The following is a 26164-nucleotide window of genomic DNA, read 5'->3' as shown; positions in this document are numbered from 1 at the left end:
AGCCTTGACCACTGGCTGGGGGTTGGGGGATGTCTGGCTGGCACGTCTCTCCCTGGAGCACCCCAGGCTGCTGCCTCAGACTCTCCCGAGTCTAATCCCGCTGCCTCCCCACCCAGCTGCCTGCTGACGCCCGACTTCCCCATCAACAGACCAGAGAGACACCCCAAAACGCAAAGCAGACACAATCTGGGCCTCTGGGGCCCTAGGACCCTGGAGACGGACAGACAAGCCCCAGATAAAGGCTCCCAGCCCAGATACCCCTCTTGCTGTAAATGCCCCGGCCCCCTTTGCGGGTTCGGCGTGGGGGTAGGGGTGCGACATCAGTAACTTGCCTCCTTCTGACCCGATCCAGAGCCTCCTCCCTGCCGGGGCCCATGCCCCCAGAATGGTCCCCGGAGGCCTGTCCGTGGCCCCATGCCCTTTTCTCAACATTCACTCCTCCCGGCAAACTTACCTCCTCCCGTAGCTAATGAGCAAGCCTGGGAGGTGCCCCAGCTCGCCGCTTGCTCCTGCGTGACTGGACAGCCTCTAAGGCCTGACAAGGCTGGGGTCAAGGGGGTCTCTGTGCTGCCGGCGCACCCCTAGGATGAAGCACCCCAGACCGCAGTCCTCGCAAGCGTCCGGGGAGCAGATCCCGACAGCGCTGTGCAGCCAGCTCTGAGCCCGCCTCCTTCTCCCCCCGGACTCTGTCTGCTCTGATCTGATACCTCGGCTCGGGGAACCCGCTCTGCTTTCCGAGGCTTCGGGTGGCTTGCGCCACACATTCACTTCTCACCGCTCCCGAATGCCAGCCCCCTCCTGGCCACCAGCCTCTTCGCAGGTGTGACAGCCCCATGTAGATGGATGACACAGATGGACGGACCTAGGTGTGTCTGCCCGCCCCCGGCCAGCCCTCGGCACGCCCGGGGGGCCCCCCCGCACACCTGGAGCAGGCTGCTGGCCAGGGCTCCGCTCTCCTCCCCGGCTCAGCTCAAGAGTCTCCAGTGGGATCACCTCCACTTCCGCCCCACACCCTCCACCCTCCCGTTGTTGACGGAGGGGGACACTGATGGGGGGGACGCTGGCCTGGCTGGGGCAGGGAGGGGGTCAGGACTGAGGAGAAAACTCAACTGCAGAGTCAGCGATACAAAGGATTGAAATCCTGAGAAAACTGGTGAGAGGTAAAAAAAAAGGTGGTCTTATCCATACAGTGGACTATTAGCCAGAAGAAGGAATGAAGCATTGACACACGCTACAGTGTGCATACACCTGGAGAAAAACCAAGCTGAGTGCCAGGAGCCAGACACAAAAGGCCACATCTTGTGTGATCCCATGAAATGTCCAGAACAGGCAAACCCACACAGGCAGAAAGAAGACCAGTGGTTGTCAGGGGCAGGGGGAGGGGCGACGGGGAACGACTGCTAATGGGGTCTCCTTTTGAGGGTGATGAAAACGTTCTGGAACTAGATAGAGGTGAAGGTTGCACAACACTGTGGATCTGCTAAAAAATACTGAATTGTTCATTCGAAATGGGTGAATTATACCTCAACAAAGCTCCTAAACAGAAAACCTAACTGCAGAGGCACACCCCTGGTTCTGGAACCTTGTGTCACACCGGTTGAGTGGCTTTGCCCGTGTGTCCCCAGTGACGGGCAGAGACTGGCCCATCCTCATCCTGTGGGAGGGAAAGACATGTTCTGGGCAGATGTCCCTGCGGGTAAAGGTCAAGGTGAATGATGGCATGTTGGTTCAGGGTGACCTGCTCAGGTAGGCCGGCCAGTGCTGACAGAGGGTAGTGGGAACAGACCCAGTGGCCTGAGGGGTGGGCGGAGACTGGGCGAGCCTGGGGTCATGTGACACTGGGTCTGTGGGGCCCTCAGTGGGGACTGGTGCTCAGGACCAAGGCCGGCACACATCCCAGTCCCAGGACAGGCTCCTTCAGGGCCCCCGAGGTGGGTCAGGGGCAGCAGAGAGCTCCAGGACACCCTCGGTCCCACGCCTTGCTGTCCTGGTCGCCAGCCTCCTGTGGGTATGCCAGGCAGCTTGGGGGGGCCACTATCTCCCAGCCTTCTCTCTCTGCGTGGGCCAGGCCACAGCAGCTACATGGAGGTCCCGAAACCTCGGCCTCTGGCCACTTGGGAAAATGGCCCGGCCAGCAAGGATCCTCGTTTCATTTCTGCTTTCGAAATTAAAACCCTGTGCGCGTTGGCAAATGTCAGTGGCGTGTGTTACAGTTCAGGAAGGACAGAGAGAACACTGGCCTAAGCATCCTCCACCCTCAGCCCTGATGCCGAGGCAGAGGGGCACGTCCTGGGCGGGCCTTGTGGCCAGCCCGGTGGCTGATGCCGGGGCAGCTGCATCACAATGTCGCCAGGTTCTCAGAGGGCGCCCGGCATGGGTAACGGACCCCAGACTGCGCTGCCCTGGTGAGCCTGCCTTCTGCACCTTCAGTATTTCTGACCTAAGGCAACACTCCTGCACAAATGTCGCGTTTCTGGGGGCGGTTCAGGGGGCAGGCTGCAGGGTGGCCGAGTGACACCGTGTGAAACAGTGACAGTAACAGTTAACTGCAGTGGGCGGGCAGATCAGCTGATTGGAACCGGCTTTCCACAGTGCCGCCTTCCTGTTTTCTGGTCAGAATTGCACAGCAAGTTTGCAACCCCTGCCTGGGGGGGCGCCCGGCGACACCCAAACCTCAAAACAACTCAACTTCTCCTTTCAGGGAGCTGAGAAAAAGTCCCGATAGGCTTCCTGCGGCCCCAGCCGAGCTGAGAGAGGAAATCTTTTACGAAGGTGCAGAGGGGTACCGTGAACTTAGGCTCAGGCTGGGTTCTAACGGTGGTCTGGCTGTGGCTGCCTGCAGTGTCGCCTGGGGTACCCACACTGTACTGGGTCGACTTGTGTCCCTCAAAAAGATATGTCCAAGTCCTGATCTCTGGAACCTGTGAGTGGGACCTTCTTTGGAAATAGGGTCTTTGCAGATGGAATTAAAGTAAGGCTCTTGAGGTGAGATCATCTTGGATTTGGGGTAGGCCCTAAATCCAATGACGGTGTTCTTGTAAGAGAAAGGAGATTCGAGATACAGAGGCAGACGGGGAGAAGGCCATATGGACACAGAGACAGAGCCTGGAGTGATGAGGCCACAAGCCAAGGAATGCCAAAGGGTTGCTGGCAGCCACCAGAAACCAGGAGAGGGACACGGGATGGATTCTCCGTCGGAGCCTCCAGAAGGAGCCAGCCCTGCCTACACCTTGATTTCAGACTTCCGGCCCCCAGAACTGTGAGGGAATAAACTCCTGCTGTTTTAAGCCCTCCACCTCCACCCTCTCCCATTGACAGTACTCTGTGATGGCAGCCCCAGGACATTTGCACACCAGTACACCTCTCTGGGGCTCTGTTTTCTCGTCTTTAAAATGAGCAGAGCTGTCGTGAGTCCTCAGAGAGATGATGGATGAAGACTGTGGCACCCAAAGCCTGACACACAGTGGCCCAAAGGCACGGCAGCTAATTATTCCTGTTGTTAGAAAGTAACTCTCAAGTGAGCTCAGAATGCTTGGGACTTACTTACGGACAATTTCTAAACCATCAACACTTGAAAGAAACGGTGACTGGGTCTTGTGGGATTACAAGCTGTGACTAAGGCAGCTGTTCTCACCCAGGGGAGATTCTACTCCCAGGGGACACTTGGTGATGTCTGGGGACATTTTTCGGTTGTTGCCACTGGGGGGAGGGGATGCTACTGGCATTGGGTGGGTGGAGGCCCACAGCGTACGTGATGGCCCCCAGCCCAGAGACTGACCCGGCCCCAGACGTCAGTGGTGCTCTGGCTGCAAAGCCTGGCTCTAAACTAAAACAACCTTCTCCCTTTTCCAAATGGTCGCCTCAGGAAGCACATTTATGGCTGTGACGTGGATCTGGCTCAAGCCTGTTTTGGAAGCTGGCATGGGCACCGCCCTCCAGCAGCTCCTAACCCCTGGGGAAATTTGGCCTTGCCGGCTCACACTGCTGAGGCTCGAGGGAGGCAGCCGGGCAAGGTCAGAGGCATCTGACTCACGAGGTGCAGACACCCGCCACGGAGGTGACTAACGGCCCTCGTAGAATGTGCCAGAATCCTTCGGGGCAACGGCAGGGGAGGAGCATGGAGGCCAGCAGGAGGACGGATGGGCCCCCAGGATCACCAGTGGCGGCCCTTGGGGAAGAAGATACAAGACACGTCCAGCTGTCACTCGGCGGGGGACTGCTGCGGGCTGACTTGTGTCCCCCCCGCAAAAGGCTCGTCTATATTGACCTGACGCTGGAACCTGTGAACGTGGCCTGATGTGGAAATGGGTCTTTGCTGACGTAATTAGTTAGGATGAGGTCATCCTGGATTGGGGCGGCCGCTAAAACCAATGATGACTGGTGTCTTTACAGGAAGAGAAGGCAATATGATGACAGAGGCTGGGATTGGAGCGACACAAGCCAAGGAGTGCCCGCCTGGAGCCCCCAGAAGTGGGAAGAGGCAAGAAAGCATCTGCCCCTAGAGCCTTCGGAGGGAGTGTGGCCCGGCCCACACCTAGACTTCAGACTTCAAGCCTCCAGAACTGTGAGAGGGAGTAAATTCCTCTCTTTGACGCCACCCAGTCTGTGGTACTTTGTTAGGGCAGCGCCAGGAACCTCATCCCGGTGCCCTGGATGGTCCTCAGCTAGAAAAGGAAGCTGCACCGCGGGGCCAAACCTGCCTCCTCGCTGTGTTGCACTGAAACCTTGGGGCTCGGCATCTTCATCAAACCTTGTCACACCCACCCGCGTGCCCGGTTCTGTGAGGGGTGAAGGGCCCACTTGGCAAAATGCCCCACTCGGTAAATGCTGGGTCCGTCCTCTCGTTCCTGTCTCCGATTTCTAAAGTCACTCAGTGCCTGCATTGTTTTATCCCGTCATAGAGCACCTGTTATGGGCCCCAGCCATTGCTGGGAGGACAGTGGGGCCATTGGTGGTTTCACGGCAGCTGAGTTCCAGAGCTGGGATGGAGCCAGATTGAACCTGGGACACCCTCCGTAGCTCCCATATCACACAGTGCCCACCCCATGATCCTGCAAGGCCCTGAATGATCTGCTGTCACCTCCATGTCCCCATCGCCTCCTGCTCTGCCCCTTGCTCACCCCACTCTGGCTCCTTCCCGTGCCCCCCAGGGCCCCTGACTTTCTTCAACATGCCAGGCACGGTCCAGCCTCCTGGCTTTGTGCACTGGCCGTGTCCCCCTCCCAGACGCCGCATTGCTCACCCCACCCACTTCCGGGCCCCGCTCGGCATCACCTTCTCGCCTCCTGCCCCCTTACCCCTTCTTCTGCGAGCCCGCCCACTGTTCTTATCAGCTCTTAGCTCACAAGCGAGGCCGCTGTTTCTCTTGCTGCCTGCCTCCTTGTCACCAGGCGGCAGCTCCCTGTGGGCAGGCCTCTGTGTCGATTTTGGCCACTGCATAGCCCAGTGCCAAGAACGGTGCCTGCAGGCGGAATATTTGCAGAATGAATGGATGATTAGAGGAGGGAACGCATGCAGGGTACACAGCACTGAAGAGAAAAGCGTCCGTTCTGCGGCCGGATCACTAGGTAGTGTTTGAAACGCTTGCGCAAAAAATGACAATGAATCTTTACATTACATGTATAGGAGAAGACAGATATAGGCCGTGCGTGCTGGCACGGGGCCAGGCTGTACAGCCCCAGCTCATTTCTTGCTCATGATCTCAGAGATCGTCAGAGAGGAAGAGGAACTGAAGTGTATTCAGCCGGCACAGCCCAGATGGGATTTCAGTGAATTTCAGTAAGAAGCTGGAGGTCAATGCTTCAGGGAGGGTGGGACCCCTGAACCTACCCCTGCTCCCACCCCACCCCGAGCCCACTCCTCGGACAGAGGGTCTGGGGTCCTGCGGATGGACAGACTGCAGCACATCCAGCAGGTGTTACTCAGCAACATGAAGATATGAGGTCTTGAGCCAAGAAAAGACGCAGAGGAACCTTAGTACTAGTATTTAGTACTAAGTGAAAGAAGCCGGTCTGAAAAGACTACAGACGGTATGATTCCAGCCATCCAGCATCCTGGAAAAGGCAAAACTATGGAAACAGTAAAAGGATCAGTGGTTTCCAGGAGCTGGAGGGAGGGAAGGGGATGAACAGGCAGAACACAGGGGATTTTCAGGGCAGTGGAACCATTCTGTGTGATACTCAGGGTGGATACGTGATATTGTGCATTTGTCCAAACCCGTAGCAGGTGCAACACTGAGTGAATCCTAATGTACACTGTGGACTTTAGTTAATAATGATGTGTCAATACTGGCTCACCAATTGTTTTTGTTTTTGTTTTTAAAAACCTGTTTCTTTTCAAGAAATAACATGCCTTTTTTTTTTTTTATTGCGGTACGCGGGCCTCTCACTGTTGTGGCCTCTGCCGTCACGGAGCACAGGCTCCGGACGCGCAGGCTCAGTGGCCATGGCTCACGGGCCCAGCCGCTCCACGGCACGTGGGATCTTCCCGGACCGGGGCACGAACACGTGTTCCCTGCACTGGCAGGCGGACTCTCAACCACTGCGCCACCAGGGGAGCCCTCACCAATTGTTAACAAATACAACATGTTAATGACAGGGGGAAGAGCAGAAGTGGCAGGAGAACACGGGAACTCTCTGTACTGTCTGTTCAGTATTTCTATAAACCTAAAACTGCTCAAAGAAATAGAGTGATTTATGTCATTATATTTAATAAAATTTAACTATTTAAGTTACATACTTAAAATCATTTAATCACTGCAAAATCTTATTAAAAGCAGAAAGAAAGCAAGCAGAGTCTTAGACCCCAAACCCAGAGGCGCACACCCCGGGCCCATACGCGGCCCTGGCCCTCACCAGGTGACGACCGTTAAGTTAGTTCTGAGACGTGGACGCATCTTGTCCTAAGACCCTGAGAGTGAGTGATCACTGCGATCACTTCCACTGCCCCCATGTCCAGAAGGCTCACCCACAGTGACACATGCGTGACTCCTGTGGGGTCTGGCCAATGGGAACACTGGAGAGGGCGCAGGAAGCTGGGGCATTTCCTCCCCCGCTGACTCTTAGGCACTGCCAAGCAGCCCCTCCTCTAGCCCGTCCCCAGCCCCCAGGTCTGAACTCACCTTGCTGGCTTCCTTCTACCCCACGGTCCCACTCCCTGCCAGAAACACCCCACAGTGAACTATTCAGTTTGGACACGCCATCCTTTTCTTTCTGGGACCCGGAGTGCAGACTGCCGCCCCTCCAGACGTTGGGAGTACGTTAAGAGGACATCAAGGCATTGATCAGGCCTTGTTATTTTCTCTATTCTGATGTTTTGACACCTGGGGCCTGGCTGACCCTGGAGGGACTGCCCCCGCCAGGGCTGGCCGAGTCCTAGAGAATGCAAAGGACTCTCCTACCAACACGCCTTCCGAATACAAACCAACCATTTCAGAGCCTACACCGCCCCCCACCATTATCACGTTCTCACACTCAAGGCTACTCTCTCCCTGCCCTGATTACCCCAGGGCCAAGTACCAGACAACCAGGGCAGCCTTTATGCTCCCAAACTCTGAAATTATTCAAACTAGGCACCCTAAGCCTGCTTACCCTGCCTCACCGGACCCTTCCCGTGAAAACCACGACAGACTCCTGCCTACACCCTCCCCTGGCTCCTGCTGCCTCCTGCTGAGCCCTGGTGCCTCCCTGTGTGGCCCTGCATGGAATGCCAAGCCTCCTGTTTCTGGAAAACGTGAGTATAACTGTTTCCTCCATGGCCGTCATCTGAACGATAACCAAACCCAGGCGTGAAGGCCCCTCCGCCGAGCAGTCCCGCTCACCTCCAGCACCGGACCAGCACCGAGGATGGTCCTCTCGACGCCGCTGGCGTAGCCCTTCTGGCTCAGGGCGGTGAGGCAGTGGATCAGGAAGTTGGTGCTCTGCGTCTTGCCGGAGCCGCTCTCGCCTGAGATGACGATGCACTGGTTGACGTGCTTCCGGAGCATGGCGTAGTAGGCGACGTCGGCCAGCGCGAACACGTGTGGCTCCAGCTTGCCCAGCTGCTGGTTCTCGTACATCTTCACGTACTTGGGGTTGTAGATGGGGAGGAACTTGAAGGGGTTGACGGCCACGAGGATGCTCCCGGCATACGTGTAGATCTTCTGCTGCAGGAAGCGGTGTTTGAGGTTCTTCAGGAGGTTCTCCTCGGTCAGTTCAGGGAGGTTGCACAGGTCATCAAAGTCCGCCTGCGGCCGAGGCAGGAGGCCACGCTCCACCAGGCGCCGGGTGGCCGTGGCCTGGGACACGAGCTGCATGTGCACGTACTTGATGGTCCCGTCTGCGTTGCGCTCCTGCAGCAGGAAGTAGTAGCCGTCCTCCTGGGGGTGCTCGTCCTGCGCCCGCCGTGGCCACAGCAGTACACGGTGCACAGGCGAGTCGTTGGCATCCAGCACCCACTCCTCCCCGCCCGTCTCCTTGACCTCCACCAGCACGTAGCGCTTGCTGCCGTCCAGCTGCAGGCTGGTGATGGCGTCCTGGATGACGTCGGATGTGGTGCTGTCCTTGGTGGCTGTCACGCGGCACGAGGCCTGGCACGGGGTCTGGCTCTCGCTGGTGGCCAGCTGCGGGTAGATGTGCAGGTGGTAGGCCGCCTGCCCCCGGTGGCCGGAGCTGCCCGCCTCTTTCACACTCATCCTGCCGGCGGCCTGGCCTCAGCATGCCTCCCGGGCTCGGGGCGCGCGTCCTGGAGCTGGAAGGGAAGAGGGTGGCAAAATCAGAAGGGCGGAGGTGGGGGTGGGGGGACACTGACATTCACCTCTGGACAGACAGCCTCAGGCCCATGGCCTGACTCCGTGGGCTCTCTTGAAAAGCCAGAAGGGCCGAAGAGCCTTATCTGTCCTTAAACGTGACACTCACCTAAGGTCTGTAGCTCCTGCAGAGCGACATCGCCAGGCCCCTCCTGCCAAGATCAAACCCTTCCCCTGGAGTCTGCTCCGTCCCAGGCCCCGTCCCTCCCCACCAGCCTCTCAACCCTCAAGTCCAATGGCCGCAACCATCTCAGAGCTCAGCCCTTCCTGGACTCGCCTCTCTTGACAAAACCTCCCCTGGCAGATCCCTAAGTGGATGAAGACGCGGCCCCATGGGCCTTGGTTATGTCCCCAAAACACATGAGGAAGGTTGCGAGAGGAAGGTTGGGATGAGCAAGACTGAACCTGCCCCGAAACTCAGGGACCTTGAAACCCCCGGGTACCTGAAACCCCACTGAGGAGGATGAACTCAGGGAGGGCCCCCAAAAACTCGTTCGAGAGAACTGCTCAGAGTGCATTTGCTTCCAGAACCCACAACCCCATTCCAATCATGACAAGAACATCAGCCCCAAATTGGGGGCATCCTGTGGGACGCCCGGCAGTCCTCGCCAAGACTGTGAAGGTCATGAGCAACAAGGAAAGACCAAGGAGTCATCCCAGGCAGAGGAAACTGGGGAGACATGATGACTCAATGCAACAGGGTTCCCTGGACAAAATGCATTTGCTCCTAAAGACATTTCGAGAAAGAGAGAAAAGGCAGCCAGTCCTGGCAACAGCTCATTTTGTGTCTTGGTGCAAAAGGCAGAAAGGCAGTGTGGGTCACGTGGGGGCCCACTGTGTGCCACCCAAGCGTGACTGAAGATAAAAAGATGAACGAGACCTTGGCTCAAAGCCCAGCGGGAGAAGCTAATATGCAAACAAATGTGAGAGAACATCAACCATGAGCGTGAGAAGTTACTGTTCCCAAGAGCCAGAGAAGGCTTTAGGGGAACGGTAACATCTAAGAGGGGTTCTGAGGGATGAAGAGGAGTTCACAACGAAGCTCTGCCCATTCATGTACATACTGTCCACAGCTGTCTTCGTTATATCAGCATAAGTGAATAGTCACAACACAGATTAGTAACCTTAAGACCTGGAAAGTTGAACGTACTTATTTTCCAGTCTTTTGTAGAAACAGTATGCAGACCTCTGCCCTGGACAGAAGCATGACTCAGAGGCTGAGATGATCTGGGTTCTGGGAAACTGAGTCCCACAGCAGTGTTAGGAGGGTGGGGGATGGGTGAGGCTGAACAAAACCAGACATTATGAAGCTGCTACAAACAGGTAGGTAGGTAGTGGCAACAGGTAGGAAGGTTGGGGGAGATGGGAGTATTTAATTTTCTAAACTTTCCTCCAAATTATTAAGTAACTTTGGTATATTTCCTTCCAGTTTAATAGATGTTACATGTTTTAATAAAACCTGAATTGCTCTTAATGTGGTATGTTGGTACAGATGAACATTTCTCCGTGCCATGAAATACGCTTTGAAACATGATTTCTGAGTCCTTGGACGCACATCTTCGTGTCCAAGTCTGAGCACTTCCTTGGGATCAGTTCACTCATGTAGAATTAGCAGATAAATGGATGTGAACGTTGATAAGTGTCTTTTTTCAAAAAGCCACAGTATCCTGCAGAAAAATTCTATGAAACGGTGGGGCTCATCTACTCTGGAAACACTCTGGCAGTTTCTTTAAAAGTTAATTATATACCTAGCATGTGACCCCCTCCTAGGAGTCACTCCTAGGACTTAAGAGAAATGAAGCAGATGTTCATACAGAGATTGTACATGAATGTTCTTTTTTTCTATAATTAATTAATTTATGGCTGTGTTGGGTCTTTGTTGCTGCACGCGGGCTTTCTCCAGTTGCGGTGAGAGGGGGCTACTCTTTGTTGCGGTGCGCGGGCTTCTCATTGTGGCGGCTTCTCTTGTTGTGGAGCACGGGCTCTAAGTGTGTGGGCTTCAGTAGTTGTGGCTTGCGGGCTCTAGAGCGCAGGCTCAGTAGTTACGGTGCACAGGCTCAGTTGGTCTGCGGCACCTGGGATCTTCCTGGACCAGGGATCGAACCCGTGCCCCCTGCATTGGCAGGCGGATTCTTAACCACTGCACCACCAGGGAAGTCCCTACATGAATGTTCTTAATGGCATTGTTTCTAAAAGTCCCAGACTAGCAACAGCCTGAACGTACACAAACCAGTGAATGGACGAATAAACCACCATACAATGGAACATGACTCAGCTGTGAGAAGGGACACAACACAAACGTCACAACAGCATGGAACAACATGGAACAATCTCAGAATCTGTGTGCTGAGTGAAAGACAGAAGGCGAAAAAGAGTACCTATAGACCCAGCAATTCCACTCCTAGGTATGGACCCAAAAGACTTAAAGACAGGGATTCAAACAGATACTTGGACACACACGTTCACAGCAACCCTATTCACAATAGCCAAAAGGTGGAAACAACCCAAATTTCCATCAGCTGATGAATGGATGAACAGAATGTGGTCTATCTACAGAATGGAATGTTACTGATTCCCGCTACAATGTGGATGAACTCTGAAAACATTATGCTGAATGAAAGAAGACAGAGACCAAAGGCCACATGTTGTATGAGCCCATTTATATGAAACGTCCAGGACAGGCAAATCCATAGAAATAGAAAGTAGACCAGTGGTTCCCAGGGTCTGGGAAGTGAAGAGGCGGGGGAATGGGGAGAGACTCCCGATGGACACAGGGTTTCCTTTTGGGGTGATGGAAAAGTTCTGGAGCTAGATAGAGGTGATGTTTGCAAAACATTACAAATATGCTAAATACCACTGAATTGTTCACTTTAAGTGGGTAATTTAATATTATATAAATTTCATCTCAATAAAATTTTCAAGAGTACATATTATATGATTCCACATACAGGTGACCCTTGAACAACATGGGTTTGAATTCTGTGGGTTCACTTATATGCAGATTTTTTTCACTAAATATGTACTTTAGTATGACATAATCTGTGGTTGGTTGAACCCCAGGATGGAGAGCCACAGATATGGAGAGCCAACTGCAAAGTTATACACGGATTTTTTTTTTTTAATATTTATTTATTTGGCTGCGACTGGTCTTAGCTGCTGCACACAGGATCTTTTTTTTTTTTTTTTTCCCAATTGCGGCTTGTGGGATCTTTTTTAGTTGCGGCATGCGGGCTCTTAGTTGGCACGCAGGATCTAGTTCCCTGACCAGGGATCGATCCTGGGCCCCGTGCAATGGGAGCTATGGAGTCTTAACCGCTGGACCACCAGGGAAGTCCTTATACATGGATTTTTGAATATTTTGATTTTGTATATGAAGGTCAGCGTCCTCAACCCCTGCGTTGTTCAAGGGTCAACTGTACGTAAATTTCTAAAAAGTGTAAATTAATTAGAGACAGAAAACTGATTGTTGGCCGCTTGGAGGAGGGGGCCAGGGCGGGAGGACAAAGGCGTCAGGGAGATTTTTGGGGTGATGGATGTGCTCACTATCTTGATCGCGGTCGTGGGCTCCTGGGCGCTTGCATGTGTCACAACTCATCCAATCACACACTTCAAATAAGCGCCATTTATGGTGTACTGATTACACCCAATAAAGCTGTTTAAAACAAAGCATGTGGATTATGAAAGGACCGAATTCCCCAGGAGTGCAACTTTTTTTTTTTTTTGCGGTTCGCGGGCCTCTCATGTTGTGGCCTCCCCCGTTGCGGAGCACAGGCTCCGGACGCGCAGGCTCAGCGGCCATGGCTCACGGGGCGCAGCCGCTCCGCGGCGTGTGGGATATTCCCGGACCGGGGCACGAACCCGTGTCCCCTGCATCGGCAGGCGGACTCTCAACCACTGCGCCTCCAGGGAAGCCCATTTTCTAACATTTTAAGAACAAACACTTGCCGCGGAGTGCAACTTTTAAAAACCTCTTGCTTTCTTTTCAAAATGCCCAATCCTCGAGCCCGGCCACCGAGTTCCTCGCATGCCACTGCAGGGAAACGGCTGGGAGTCTATGAACTTGTCTGTGTTCAGAGGTGCCAGGTGGTGCTGCCCACCTGACCGTCCCCCGGAAACTATGAGAGCTAACTGCAGGATGTTCCTGGGCAGCCCCACAAGGCTGTGGAGGGTGGGTAGTTTATGCGCTTCCAAGCCTGGTGAGAGAGGCAGGAGCCCAAACTGTAGATCTGCACCTTAATCAGGGCCACATGAACGCACGTGTAAGCTTGTGAACATACATGTACGAATGTGAGCACACGTGCAGACACAGACACGCGTGATTGAATGCACACTCTCACACGACCGTGCTCACACATGCACACACACAAACATGGACACACATGCACGAACAGAATTTCATTTGAACACACCCACACTCACATGCGTGCACACACACACACGCGCGCAGACCCAGGGCTTCAGGCAGAGCCTGAACCTCTGTGACACGCACTCGTGGAGACACGGCTCACGAGCGCCACAACTTCTGGGGGCACGTTCCAGCTCAAGGACCAGGGGCTTTGGATGGTCTCACGCCCAAGCTGCCTGGATGCAGGCAGCAGAAAGGTCACAGGGATGCGCCTGCTTTCTCCTCCCAGCAGACACCGAGCTGGCTGAGCGAGAAGCCATCAGGGCCCAACCATGTGACCTTGCTCGCAGGAGTCTCTGTCACCTGCTCTGACAAGGGTCTGGTTGACGCTGGGACAGGCTGAAGGCTGTATGGCCCGCTGAGCTCTGTGCTGCCCCACATCCTCCAGGGCTCGCTGATCATGAGGCAGCCTCGGAGCCCACGGGGGACTTCTACAGCTCTGGGCCCCTTGGTGGGAGGAGGAGGGGACTCCATACTCTTGAGACTGGGGGCCATGGGGGCAGTCACAGGTCCAGCCAGTGCACACCCCACCCCCAGGCCAGGAGGAAGTACTAATAGATAAGCCTTGCTCAAGGGGTCTGCTGACAGGCCGGCCAAAGAGAAGGGGTGGGGCAGGGTGGACACCAGCTGGGGGCCCTCACAGGAGTCCCCGCAGGGCCCACCTGACCCACCCTGCAGCAGCTGCCCCTCCAGCCATCATAGCCCACATAGGCCCACCACATCTGCATCCTGGGAAACTCCACCCCTGCACCTGCCCGTGGGGCCCTCCCCACGCCCAGCCAGCCTCACCTGGTCCTGCTCCCCAGGGAGCCTGCACTCTCCTCTCAGAGCGGCTCCCTTTTCCCCCTTCCCGGGGGTGGGGGGGGGGACCCTCCCACTGAAATAGCTCATGGGCCCGAACACCGGAGACACTAGTAAATCCTTCTCCAGCCCAGGGTCGAGTTCCCTCCTGGCTTCCATGCAGCCTGGAGCCGGTCCTTCCTGCTCGCAGCCGTCCCTCGGTCCGCTATGCCCCCATGCAGTAGAAACCACTGCTCCCCTCTCCAGAGATGCCACCCAGCTCCTGCCAATCATGCCTTTCCTGGTCCTGCTCACTTGCTCTGCAGCCGTGGGGATCAGGTGTCACCTGGACCTGACCCTGGAGCCCATCCACTCTGTTGCACTCCCCCACCAGGGGCTAAGCTCGTGCCCAGGGACGCCCACCCCACCTCCAGCCCCAAACACCCAGGGGGTTTGCTCCCTGCTCCTCCCACTGACCACATCCTGTCTGCTGTCCCCAGAACAGCCTTCTCTTCTCACCAGGAGGTCAGGAGGGCCCCTGAGGGACCCCTGTCTCCATCCTCTGGGCCATTGCAGGGCAGCACCTGGAAGCATTGGTCTAGGTGTGAGTGTCCCAACACAGGGCCCCTCGGGGACGCCCTCTGGCCAGTGCTCAGCCCCTGACCATCAAGGCCCATATAGCACAGCCCCCCGCTGGTAGACTGGCTGCTGCAGGGAGCAGTTCTTGGACGCACTCTGGCCCCACCCAGCCAGGCCCAGGCTTGCAGGCCCCCTCCAGCCACGGAGAAGCTGCCCAAAGCCCCCAACCCACAGGGGGAAGTCTGCTTCCCCCAGCCCGGGCTGCATCCCCACGAGACACTGACCAGGCCATCACCACGGGCCTGGCACCCTGCCCTCCCCTTCCCTCCCCTGCATCTCAGACGGGGCCGGCCCCACACTGCTGCCTCCTTCCAGTGCCATCCGTGTCCCCTGTCCTCGTCCTCAGGTTGGAATGCCCCTCGGACCCCTCCGCCAGATCCCAGGCAGCTCTGTTCCCAATGCGGATGTGCCCTCTTAGCCCCAGAGACGCCTCATTCCACACGTGGCACCACCTGGACCTGAACACTGGGCTGATCTGATCCGCTCTACATCCTCACTACGAAGGCCCCTGACCCCCTCTGCCAAAGTGACTTCCGGAGAGGCCCACCCAAGTGAGAGGTCTGCCTGGAGCAGCCTGAGAAGTGCTGCCTCAAAGCATCCTCACTGGCACCGAGGATCAATATTTTTCTCAACCCATGGCCATCAGTGGGCACAAAAGAGCATTTTGTCACTTATAATCCTGTCAGGCTGGGTTTTTTGACAATTCACTGTATTCAGTAACGATTTTTCTGTTTCTGGAAGCTGTTCATATCCGTTGCCCTTTTTCTCCCACTGAACCATGCCTACCTAGCTCATTGATTTGGAGGCGCTCTTTGTATAGGAATGGTATTAACTCTTTGCGACGTCTGATGAATCTAATTCATACAGATTTACTTTTGCGTATGGTGTTTTTTGATACAAATACTACATTTTCCAGGCAGTCAGATCTGTGGGTCATTTCTTTCATGATGTCTATCGCACATTCCCCTCCCAGAGCTGGGGAGCATGGAACCACACTCTGTATTCCTCTCCCTCCCTGGACTTACTCTTTACATTTCAGTCTTTATCCATCTGGAAATTATACTGGAGGGTGTAAGAGTTTCCTAGGGCTGCTGTGACAGAGTACTATAAACCAGGTGGCTTAAAACAAGAGAAATGTACTGTCTTGCATTTCTGGATGAGTCCAAAATCAAGGTGTGGGCAGGGCTGGCTCCTTCCGGAGGCTCTGAGGATGAAACCATCCCATGACTCTCCTGGCTTCCGGTGACCCTTGGTTTGTAGGTGCATTACTCCGATTTGCTGGCCCAACATCACATGCAGGCCTTCTCTGTCTCTGTGTCCTCCTCTCGTCTTATAAAGACACCAGTTATTGGATTCAGGATGAAGCCACCTTGAGATCTTAACATCTGCAGATGCCTTATTTCTAATCAAGGTCACATTCTGAGGTTCCGGGTGGAATGAATTTTGGGGGACACCAGTCAACCCGGTACAGCGTGGGAAGTGCAAGGAGAATCCAGATGGTCTCCAAAGAGTGAAGCAATTGTTTTAATGCTTTTTCTTAAAGAATCTGTCTCTCCCCAGACCAGGGAGGCTCCTTTGTTAAAGATCACACGTTAAGTTATGTTACACACGCGGGTCTGCCTCTGGGCTGTTGATACGTGCGAGGAGCCATACTGTGAATACCACAGCTTCAGGGGATGCCCTTAAACAGTGACATCTCTCTCGGAGGAGCTCAGATGTTTTCTCTGGCTTCTAAGCACGTCTTCCTCACGGAGTCTTAACAGAGCCTGAGACCTGGAAGCCAGTCACGTTGTGGCTTAAGGTACTTTCTACAAGTGGATGTGAAACCTGCACCCCAAGAATCCCCAGACTGTGTCTGGAATGAAAGGAAGCAGGTCTGAGGAACTGGGGGCCCTGGGTCCCCAGGGGGCATAGCTCGGCGAAGTGGCAATTGCACGCTGCGGCCGTGTGTTGGGGACAGCAGGTCCTGAAAAGCCGTGTGTCTGTCTTTGAGCCAAACCGCCTCTTCAAATGCCCCGAAGTTAAAATGCCTGTTCTGCCTTCTGACTAATGCTCACAGAAGCACACGCGATGTGAACAGGAAGCAAAACCCGTCCCTAAACTGATAGGATCCGTCTACCTGGAACTCATCGGAGAACTATGCCCTCATCACAAAATGGAAACCAATCTGTCAGACTATAAAATTCCTGTATGAAAGAGCCAAAAAGGTGGAAGGGAAGTGCCCATCAAAGGATGAGTGGATATGGGACTTCCCTGCTGGTCCAGTGGCTAAGACCCCGAGCTCCCAATGCAGGGGGCCCGGGTTCGATCCCTGGTCAGGGAGCTAGAGCCCACATGCGTGCTGCAACTAAGAGTTCACATGGTGCAAACAAGAGATCCCACATGCCGCCAAGAAGATCCTGCACGTGGCAACAAAGATCCCGAGTGCCGCCACTAAGACCCGGAACAGCCAGAAAAAAAAGGATGAGTGGATAAACAAAATAGGGTCCACCCACCCAGGGGAATATTACTCATCCATAAAAAGGAATGAAGTGCTGACACACCCTACAACGTGGATGAACCTCCAAAACATCATGCTGAGTGAAAGAAGCCAGATACCAAGTATGATCCCATGGATGTGAAACGTCCAGAATAAGCAAATCCACAGAGACAGAAGGCAGATGAGTGGTTGCCAGGGGCTGGGGGAGGGGAATGGGAGAGACTGCTGATGAGGACAGGGTTTCCTTTTGGGGTGACGGAAATGTTCTGGAACTAGACAGAGGTGGTGGCTGCACATCACTGTGAATCTCAATGTTACTAATGGCCAATCTTCTGCGCACGATAAAATGAATTCCCGCTGAGAAACCTGAACGTTGAAAACCTAAAAAGGCTTTTGCAAACGCCATACTGGTGTCCTTTCAGCGCTTGGAGGGGATGTGAGCCTCAGTTCAGGGCCTTTCTCTCATGCTCTCAGAGAAAGGAGGCACAGGCAAGAGGGGGAGGCCACCAAAAATTCGGCCCTCGGGATGAGTGGACAAATGTGAATGAGCCGCTCTCAAGGCCCGGCCAAGGTCTGATGCGTGAAAAAGTGAGGTTCTGCCGATCAGCTTGGCGAATGAGTTGGAATTGGCTGGAAAATAAGGAGGACGGGGGCCTCCAAAAAGTGTAGCATAGCCGCTTCGTTTATATAAGGCCATAATTTGAAGCCACATGTTTATTGGATGAAATCATCCTCAAGTTAAAAGGAGAGGGCCGGCGTTACAGCAGAGTCAGTTAGGAAACACCGTTTAGAAGTCAGCGCGTTTCCACTTTTCCACACGTGTTTCCTTGAGCCTGTCGGGATTTTTTTAGGAAATGATCACGTGAAGTTATTGGAAAGATGGACATGCTGAGAAATAGCTACAAAAGAAGTATGTTTCTCAGTCTTGGCAGCTCAGAGCTGGAGAACAGTTTAGGGTTTAGGTTGGGTGAGGGGGGGATGCGGCCATAGGCCACGGAACGTCCAGAGCCCCCAGAAGCTGGAAGGGGCAAGGAAGGGTCTCCCCCCGGAGTCTCTGGAGAGTCACGGCCCTGCTGATGCCTTGGTTTGGGACTTCTGGCCTCCAGAGCTGCAAGGGAATCCATTTCTATTGTTTAAGCCACTGAGTTTGTGGTACCAATTTACGGCAGCCCCAGGACATGAATCCAGGGGTCTGCTGCAGAAGATACTGGATGCTTTGATTGAGGCCATGGTCAGGAACGGCCACCACCTCTCTTTTGCCTTACTTAAATATCCCTGGAGAAGCCCATCCCAAACACCCTCTCATGACTGTCCCTTACTTCCCTAATTCGTCCCCCTAGGCCTTCCAGTCTGGCCCAACCGGTCTGAGTCCTAGAGAAGGCTCTTCCTCCAGGGAAGTGCTGGGGCAGCCTGGTCCATTCACCTGTCCCTGAGGCTGATCCCTCTCCTTGGGGTCTGCGGCTATGTCCCCAACGAGGCTGTCTTCTTTCAAAGTCTGTCCAGTCAACAAATGTTTCTCCACTGCCCACACCCCACCCCGGGCCAGGCCAGGCTGGCAGCAAAATAGAGTAAGAATGTGGCAGTGTCTGGCCTTCAGGGAACTGGACAAATCAACCCACCAGAGAAGAGGCATTTCCAACAGCAATAGTGCTTTGGACAGGAAAAATGCAGTGTGTTCATGCAGCAGCTTTCAACGGGGTGGGAATTGTGGCAGGCAGTTCTGCCCTACCCCATGGGACAGTTAGCAATGGCTGGAGACATATTTGGTTGTCACCACTGGGGGGGGGAGGGGAGGTACTTCTGGCATCTGGTGGGTGGAGGCCAGGGATGCCACTCAACACCCTACAATGTGCAGGACAGGCCCCCACAGCAGAGAATGATCTGGCCCTGGACGTCAGCAGCACCATCATGGGGACAGAAACTGACCAGAGCAGGGTGGTCACTTTGGATTAACCAGGAGGCAAGGAGGCGCTCAGAGGAGATAGTTGCCAAGGCCTGCGCAGTGAGACAGGATGGATGGGCTGAGCTTGGCGATGGCGGCCCAGGCGAGGGCGGTGAGCGCCATGGGCAGGGGCAGCTGGGGCTGGCCTCAGAACAAGGGGACCAGTGTGGCCGGCAGGAGGGGGAAGGGCCGAGGTCAGGAAGGTCAGATCCCACAGGGCCTTGTGAACATGGGAAGGAGTCCGGATTTTCATGCAAGTCTGATGGGGAACCCTGGCTAGTTGGAGACAGGGAGGACCGAGACATGAGTGACATCAGGAAGGGATTAGCCAAGCCTAGTGTGGCAGGCAGACCGGGGTGGGGGCAGGTATCCGGCGGCTCCTGCAGGTGTGGGTTGGGGGGACTGATGGTGATTCGGGTCAGGCCTGTGGGACACAGGTAGGTTCCGGTTACAAGGGGAAGGCAGAGCCGCAAGGCCCTGTGGGGGGCTGGGCTCCGGGTCCTTCCCTGTTGACTGGTAGGCTCATAAAAACATGGAAAGTAGCCTGGGAAGTGGGTCTGGGTGGGCAGAGGAGAACCCTTTGGGACCCTCCTCTCCAACGACACGGTCCACCTGTCATCATGCCCTGGTGGAAAGCCACCTTGAGAACCTTATACGGGCAGAGCTGCGGTGACAACACACAAAAGCCCTGCCTGAGACCTGATTGAGCAGCTCCCAGAGAACAAGGGAACGCCGCTTGGCTTTTAAAGGCAGTTCAGATCCCCAGGTAGGGCTCTGGAGGCTGCTGTGCCAGCCCGGTCACCGGGGGCTGGGTGTGACTCTTCTCCTAGGGGACACCTGGCAACGTATGGAGACAGTTTTGGTTGTGACAACTTGGGAGGCGGTGCTACTGGCATCTGGTGGGTGGAGGCCAGGGACGCTACTCAACACCCTACAATGCACAGGACGGTCTCCACCACAAAGCATGATCCAGCCCCAGACGTCACCAATGCCAAGGCTGAGAAAGCATGCTTTCAATAAATAAGAAAAACGTTTGCACACTTCAGGGTCTCCCCAGGGCCTCACAGGCACACAAGATGTTAGCATGAGTCCAAGCCCACGTTCACCTGACTACACAATATTTAGAAGGAGGGACCAAGAGAGGGAGCTGGCCTTGTGGGGTGACTGCCCCAGCTGTTGGGGCCTAGGGCCACCTGCCCCCGTTCCGGTCACTTTCTCCACTCCAGATACCCTGTTCCTTAGCTTCCCCACCTTCATCTTCTCCTCTCCCTGCTAAACCAGGGGGCAGACTCCCTCGAGACCACCAGGAGGAAAGGGACCAGCCCCCTGAGGGTCTAAGGGCCAGCCTACGCTCCTACACTTTCTTTGTGTCACGCGTTCTGATAAACAGCATCTCCGCGTGACAGCCAAGGACTCTTGGTGATCTTCCCAAGCAGTGGCCTTGGACCCTGGCACGCTTGCCAGGAAATGAAACCCCAGGTGCGTCCCCAGGATCTGAGAAGCAAAATCTCAAAGTCTCCTCTGGGCTCACCAGGTTCTGTCCACCCTCGAATGGGACGGAGAGGTTCTGAGAGATGAGTAGGAAGATCGTGGTAAAGCCCCGGGCGGTCCTGATGCCGACCCTGTCCTGTTTGCAAGGAAGCAGCAGCAGTAGCAGCGGCCTTGCAGGCAGATGACCACGCCGGGGCTCTTGGGCCTTCCTCTCCCTCCATCAGCCAGCTCAAGCCAGGCCCAGGCTCCTGTTCCAAGCTCGCTGGTGCCAGGTACTTCACGGCCCTCACCGGGCTGATAAACTGACTTCCGTGGACATGACTGCTGGCCGGACATCTGTGCTCTGAGCAGAGAGATGAGGGCTATTCCCGCTCCCTCAGTATCCCCGAGAGCCAAATCTGCACCTGGCTTGTTAACGCTTTTTTGCGGAATGACTTTCAGATTTTCCAGAAACTTCTTTTGTCTCATCACCTGTGGCAGCAGCCGGTCCCAAAGTCACTTTGTTCCATGAATGGGTTGTTTTTGGACTCCCCTCTTGACCCTGGCAATACTGAGGACACGGACCCCCATACACCCCAATTATAAATCTTGGCCGGCCCCTGGGTGGGCACACACTGTCTCCCAGGCCTGGCTCTAAACACACCCCTTGTAAAGTCCCATGAGGTCTGCTCCTCCCGAGTCCTGTTCTTGCCTCTCTATTGTCACCCCAAGAATAAGGACCTGTGCAAGATCTGGAAAATTCCCTAACAGGGCACTTCCAAAGTCGACATGGCCAACCTGCCTACCTACCCTAAAATGTTTATTTAAATGAGTGAGACAAAACTAAACGAACTTATTCTCTCTAAGTACCATTATTTATTGATAATTCCCTCACTAAATAAAAATGAAATCTGTCTCTTATGCAGTGTTACAGCCTGAATTGTGTGCCCGCCCCCTACCCCGCCAATTCATTATGTTGAAGTCCTACTTCCCAGGACCTGAGAATGTGACTGTATTTGGAGACAGGGCCTTTAAAGAGGTGATTCATTCAAAAGGAGGTCATTAGGGTGGGCCCTGATCCAAAGCGACAATCGGACACGGACTCACACAGAAGTAAGGTGAAGACTCACACAGGGGTGAAGACTCGGGGAGAAGACAGCCATTGACCAGCCAAGGAGGGAGGCCTGAATGCATCCTTCCCGCGTGGCCTTTGGAAGGCACCAACCCTGCCCACACCCTGATTTGGACTTCTGGCCCCCAGATCCATGAGACAGTACATTTCTGTTGCTTAAGCCACCTAGCCTGTGGTACTTTGCTACGGCAGTCCCAGGAAACTTGCACACGCGGCAGTGACAGTCATGAAATGCTTGGAGCTGGCTTCCCTCTCGCACACACAACCCTAAGAAACGGGGCAGAACTGGGATGTAAACGAATGAGTCAGACCAGGACGGCTTATTCATTGCTCCGACTAAGCCACAGGCTGAGCCCTTGAATCACTACTTTATTTATCATCGGGGCCCAGGCTCAGAGTCTCAACGAGGAAATGAGTAGAACCCAAACTCATCGGCTGAGTTTTTGAGACATGCCTCATCTCCAAGGCCCTTTCTAGGCCAACATGAAAAAAAGCAAAGAGGTGAAGTGATGGGCTCTGCACCTCGGCCGGCAGTGCGCTGGCTTGTCGGGGGCCCGGCGGTGCTCAGACAGAGCCCTTTGTTCTGTCCCTCCGTCTCCGGGACGAGGGCAGAGAGAAGGGCCTGTCTTGCTCGGCGGGGAGGCCGAGCAGGGGCTGCCTGGCACAGTTGGTTGGGGATGCTGGGTGCACAAAGGGCTGGTGGATGGGGACTGGGGGGAGGGCAGCATCCAGAAGGGGTCAGAGGGCCCCAGAATGTGCGGTTTCCTCCCCTGGAGTTAAAGCAGCAATGTCATGGTCGGGGAACAAGCAGAGGAGGACACGTGAACAGCAAAACTTAGTCTGTGCTTGAGGACGGACTGGCGTCTGGAGCCAAGAGGGCAAACGCGAGAAGATAACGTGGCTTCAAGAGCCACAGTGATCTGGGGCTACCTCCAAAGTAGCTCTTTGAGAGGAGAACCTGATACCTCTAATCTCGGAAGAAAAGCAACAATTTGTTCCGAGACAAGGACCGTTCCCGCAGAAATCCAGGTCAGTGGGAAGACAAAGAGGAGACAGACAATGGCATCTGCTGTGCCAGCGCGTGATGACGGCCCCAGCTCACCTCCTCTTCCTCCTCTGCTGCACATTCTCGGGGCACGTTCTCTAACTCCCCCTCGGTCCATTCCCAGTGGTGGCTCCTTTTTATCAGGACTCCAGATTAAGAACCGAGCAGATGGCAGAATTCAATCGCTGGCCTCTTTTCCCCACGCCTGCCCTTGGTAGCCATTTGCTGGGAGCCCAGCAAACACCAAGGACCCACCGAGGCAATGGTGGGCCTGGAGCGGGAACCAGATTTTACTACAGAGCAGTGCTCCTGTCCCCCAGGGGACACACAGCCACGTCTGGGGACATTTTTGGTTGTCACAACTTGGGGTGGGTGTGTACTATTGGCATCTCGTGTATGAAGGCCAGGGATGCTGCTCGACATCCTGTAATGCACAGGGTGGCCCCACAGCAAAGAATGACCCGGCCCCAGATGTCAATGGTGCTGCAGTTGAGAAACTGCTCTAGCAATTTGGTCTTCGCCAAAGTGAGGTTACTAATGATCCTCCGTACTTCTAGAAAGCACAGCGAGCCATTTCTGAAGTCGTCACCTGCCTGAGCCTAGTTTCTATATCGAGAAAATAGGAACTGCAATCCCCTTGCTGCTGGTTGGCAGAATAAAAGAGTTGGGTATAAAAGCATCTATCACAGAAGATGCTCAATAAAGAGCTGCACATGGACGTGCTTATGTGGTTCCCTCTTCCCCACTTGGTTTAACACCTCTGTAGCCTTCAAGGCTTGGCTTAGGGCCAGCCACCTCTCCTGAGGAAACTTGCTGGAATCCCCCATGCCCTGAAGCTTGTGTTGGTCGTTCCTGATTCTGTCCCCACAACTTCTTGTGCCACTTCTGTTGCTGCACTGATCAACTACTCTGAACTCCATTATTCCTGCTGGGGAGGGTGGCCCACTAGAATGTCCCTCCCCCAGGGCACAAGGGCTCATCTCTGCCCCTGGGACCCAGCCCACAGCACCTTGCATGATCAGCCCTTGCTTCACTGAATTCTGGGTCCACCCAAAACGCACAACTTCAGGGAGACAAGGAAAGGGAAGCTTTGAGTTAACAAGCCTCTGTTGGGGATAGAAGATGGATCCTACAGTGAAACAGAATGGGGAGATTCCCAAGTCCCCACCTGCTTCACCAAGTCACAGGCCTGGACCTGAGGGAGGGTCTCACCCAGGGATTTCCAGCCAGAAGGATGCAGCTGAAACCCTGGGAACAGGTATGATGTGCAAAAGCACATTTGGCACTCCAATTTCCCACGTGGAAGATAAGGAAGCAGTAAGATAATCATATTCAGATATAAACTGTAGGACGGAAAGCCCAACAAAAATGGGATCGCCATGGTGGGGATTCACCTGTTGGGGGCTGCATAAAACTAGACAGGGCTGTGTGCTGGAGACACCAAGGCTGGGTTTCAAAGTTGCAGAACACTGATTAGGCCAATCCATTCATTTTGCAAGTAAAGAAACAGACAAAGAGACTTGACAGAGGTTAGGACCCCCAACACAAGACCCTCCAAGAGAGCCTGCCTGGCCACGCTCCTGGAGGAAGGAGACAACAGCAGGGCTGTGGAACCAGAAGATTCTGATCCAGTTCATGGTGGGGGGGGGAGAGGGGGAGGGGGAGTGTCCCAGCCAGGGCAGGCCCATACGCAGAACCTGCATGAGGCATGACTGTGGGCTCTAATCATGTGTTCTGGGGCAAGCGCAGCTGAGAGTCTCGCTTACAGAAGCTTCCATAAGGGCCAGAACATTCTGGAAGTGAACGGGGTGGTCATCTTTCTGTGGCCCTCTTTACATTCAAGCTATCCAGGCTCGTGTCCTGAACGCACTATAAACCCAGGCTCCTTGGCCCTTCTAGCAGGCCCCAGACAAGGATCCCCAGGGTCGGGAAAGAAGAGAAATTAATGCTGATCAAAACGGTTTAGAGCAAGGCCCTCCCCAGAGCCAGGCCCATCAGACAACTTTCCAGCTGCCCATGTCACGTCCCACTGCTCCCGGATGTCTTAAGCGTTTGGAGACTCCAAGCCCAGAACATACCTCAGGAAGGTAGCAGCTGGGACCCTCCAACTGTAAGGCACAATATCCCCACCAGCTCCCACCTCAGACAAAGAGGTGTGGCAGAGGCTTTCCCTTAGACTCCTGGCCTACAAGGCGCCTCTCCCAGGCTGAGCTCACAGCCACCGGGGGACAGATTTCCTGTATGTCTTTTTACCCATTTAAGTCCAAGGATGCAACTCGGAGGAGGTGGTGACAGCCTAGCACATGCGGCTGTGTGCGCACCCACCCCCGCCCCCTCTGAAACCCAGTTCCGGCCCCATAGCTGGGGTGGGGGGGGCCCAAGAGCTCCTTCCTTGCTCCCTAGAACCCCCAGGCTCTAGCCAGTCCGCTCTTAGGAGGACAGTGTTGGGTTTTCAAGTCCTGAATACCGCCCAGAAGGCGCTGAAACTAGCCGGGGCCCCCAGCAGTTGGGGGTGAAGTCAGGGATAAGATGAATCAAGAGGGTAAGATGGGCCCCAAATCTCCATGGTCTGCACCCCAATGTCTGAACGGGGCCATTCTAGTCCTTTCCTTTCCTCCCCTCCTCCCCAGGCTCTCCCTGGACCAGACCTCACTTCTTGCCATGGCTTCCATCCCCCTTCTGCCTCCCCTCCCATCCCCCATTTCCCCTCTTACCAACTCGGCCGGCCACCGCACCAGTGGGTTCAGAGCCCCTCACATTTACTGAGCACCCACTGAGTCCCAGGCGCTGCCCTCCCTCAGGCACCATTCCTCTACCTCTTCACCGTAGGCAGACGCCCCCAGGCCGTTCTGCACCGTTCCCCCCAATCGCACCCTGGCTGTTCCCCCACCGGCCTTGCTCCTCTCAACCCCCAGCCTGGGCCTCTCAACCCCGCCTCCTTGCTTCTCCCCCTCCCAGCCCCGTTTCCTGCGACCCCCCAACTACCACTTAAGCCACGTCCTCTTCAGAGAAGCTGCTCAAAGCCACAAGATCTGCCTCCACACCCGCCCAAAAACTCCCTCACCAGGCTCATCACATCAACTTTCTCCTTCATCGTCCCGTTCCCACTCCGTCTCCTGCAAACTCTCCACGACCCCCAAGCTCGTTCCCGCCTCCTCGACCCCTGCTTTCGCGCCCCCCCCGCAACTAACCCTTAGCCCCGTCCCTCTACAAGGCAGCCCGCCGATGCGAGCTTCGAGATCAAACACTCGAGCCGCGGCCGCCCGGCACTCACCTGGGCCTTGGCCGCCGCGCGCCGCCGGTCCCGGCCCGGGTCCCCGCCCGGCAGCCAGCCCGCTGCTCTTCGGGCGCTCCGCCCCACCGCGCCCGCCGCTCCCCCGCGCGCTCCCGCTTCCGGGTTCCGGAGGGGCGGGTCCGGGGGCGTGACGCCAGGCCGCCAAGGGGGCGGAGAAACACGAATCCCCGCCCATCACTTCCGACCCGGCCC

General features: G+C 55.2%; 1 protein-coding gene across 14 annotated transcripts in view; it reads right to left on the bottom strand.

Annotated features, from left to right (window-relative positions):
- Window positions 1-26054, bottom strand: part of MYO9B (myosin IXB) — a 91037-nt gene extending 64983 nt beyond the window's left edge. For 13 of the 14 annotated variants that reach the window (XM_027084595.1, XM_027084591.1, XM_027084582.1 and 10 more), the window contains exons 1-2: window positions 25952-26054; window positions 7820-8727 (exon numbers count right to left, since the gene is read on the bottom strand). In XM_027084595.1, coding sequence (XP_026940396.1) covers window positions 7820-8671 — 852 coding nt within the window. In that variant the 5' untranslated portion in view covers window positions 8672-8727; window positions 25952-26054. Of the gene's footprint in view, window positions 1-7819; window positions 8728-25951 lie in introns of those variants that run through there. The other variant, XM_027084597.1, reaches the window with a different exon arrangement.
- Window positions 26055-26164: the final 110 nt, after the last annotated feature.

The sequence above is a fragment of the Aethalodelphis obliquidens genome, unplaced genomic scaffold (assembly GCF_003676395.1).
Source record: "Aethalodelphis obliquidens isolate GAN/ISIS:26980383/991018 unplaced genomic scaffold, ASM367639v1 scaffold53, whole genome shotgun sequence".
Taxonomy (NCBI): domain Eukaryota; kingdom Metazoa; phylum Chordata; class Mammalia; order Artiodactyla; family Delphinidae; genus Aethalodelphis; species Aethalodelphis obliquidens.
This window is presented reverse-complemented; position numbering and strand designations above follow the sequence as displayed.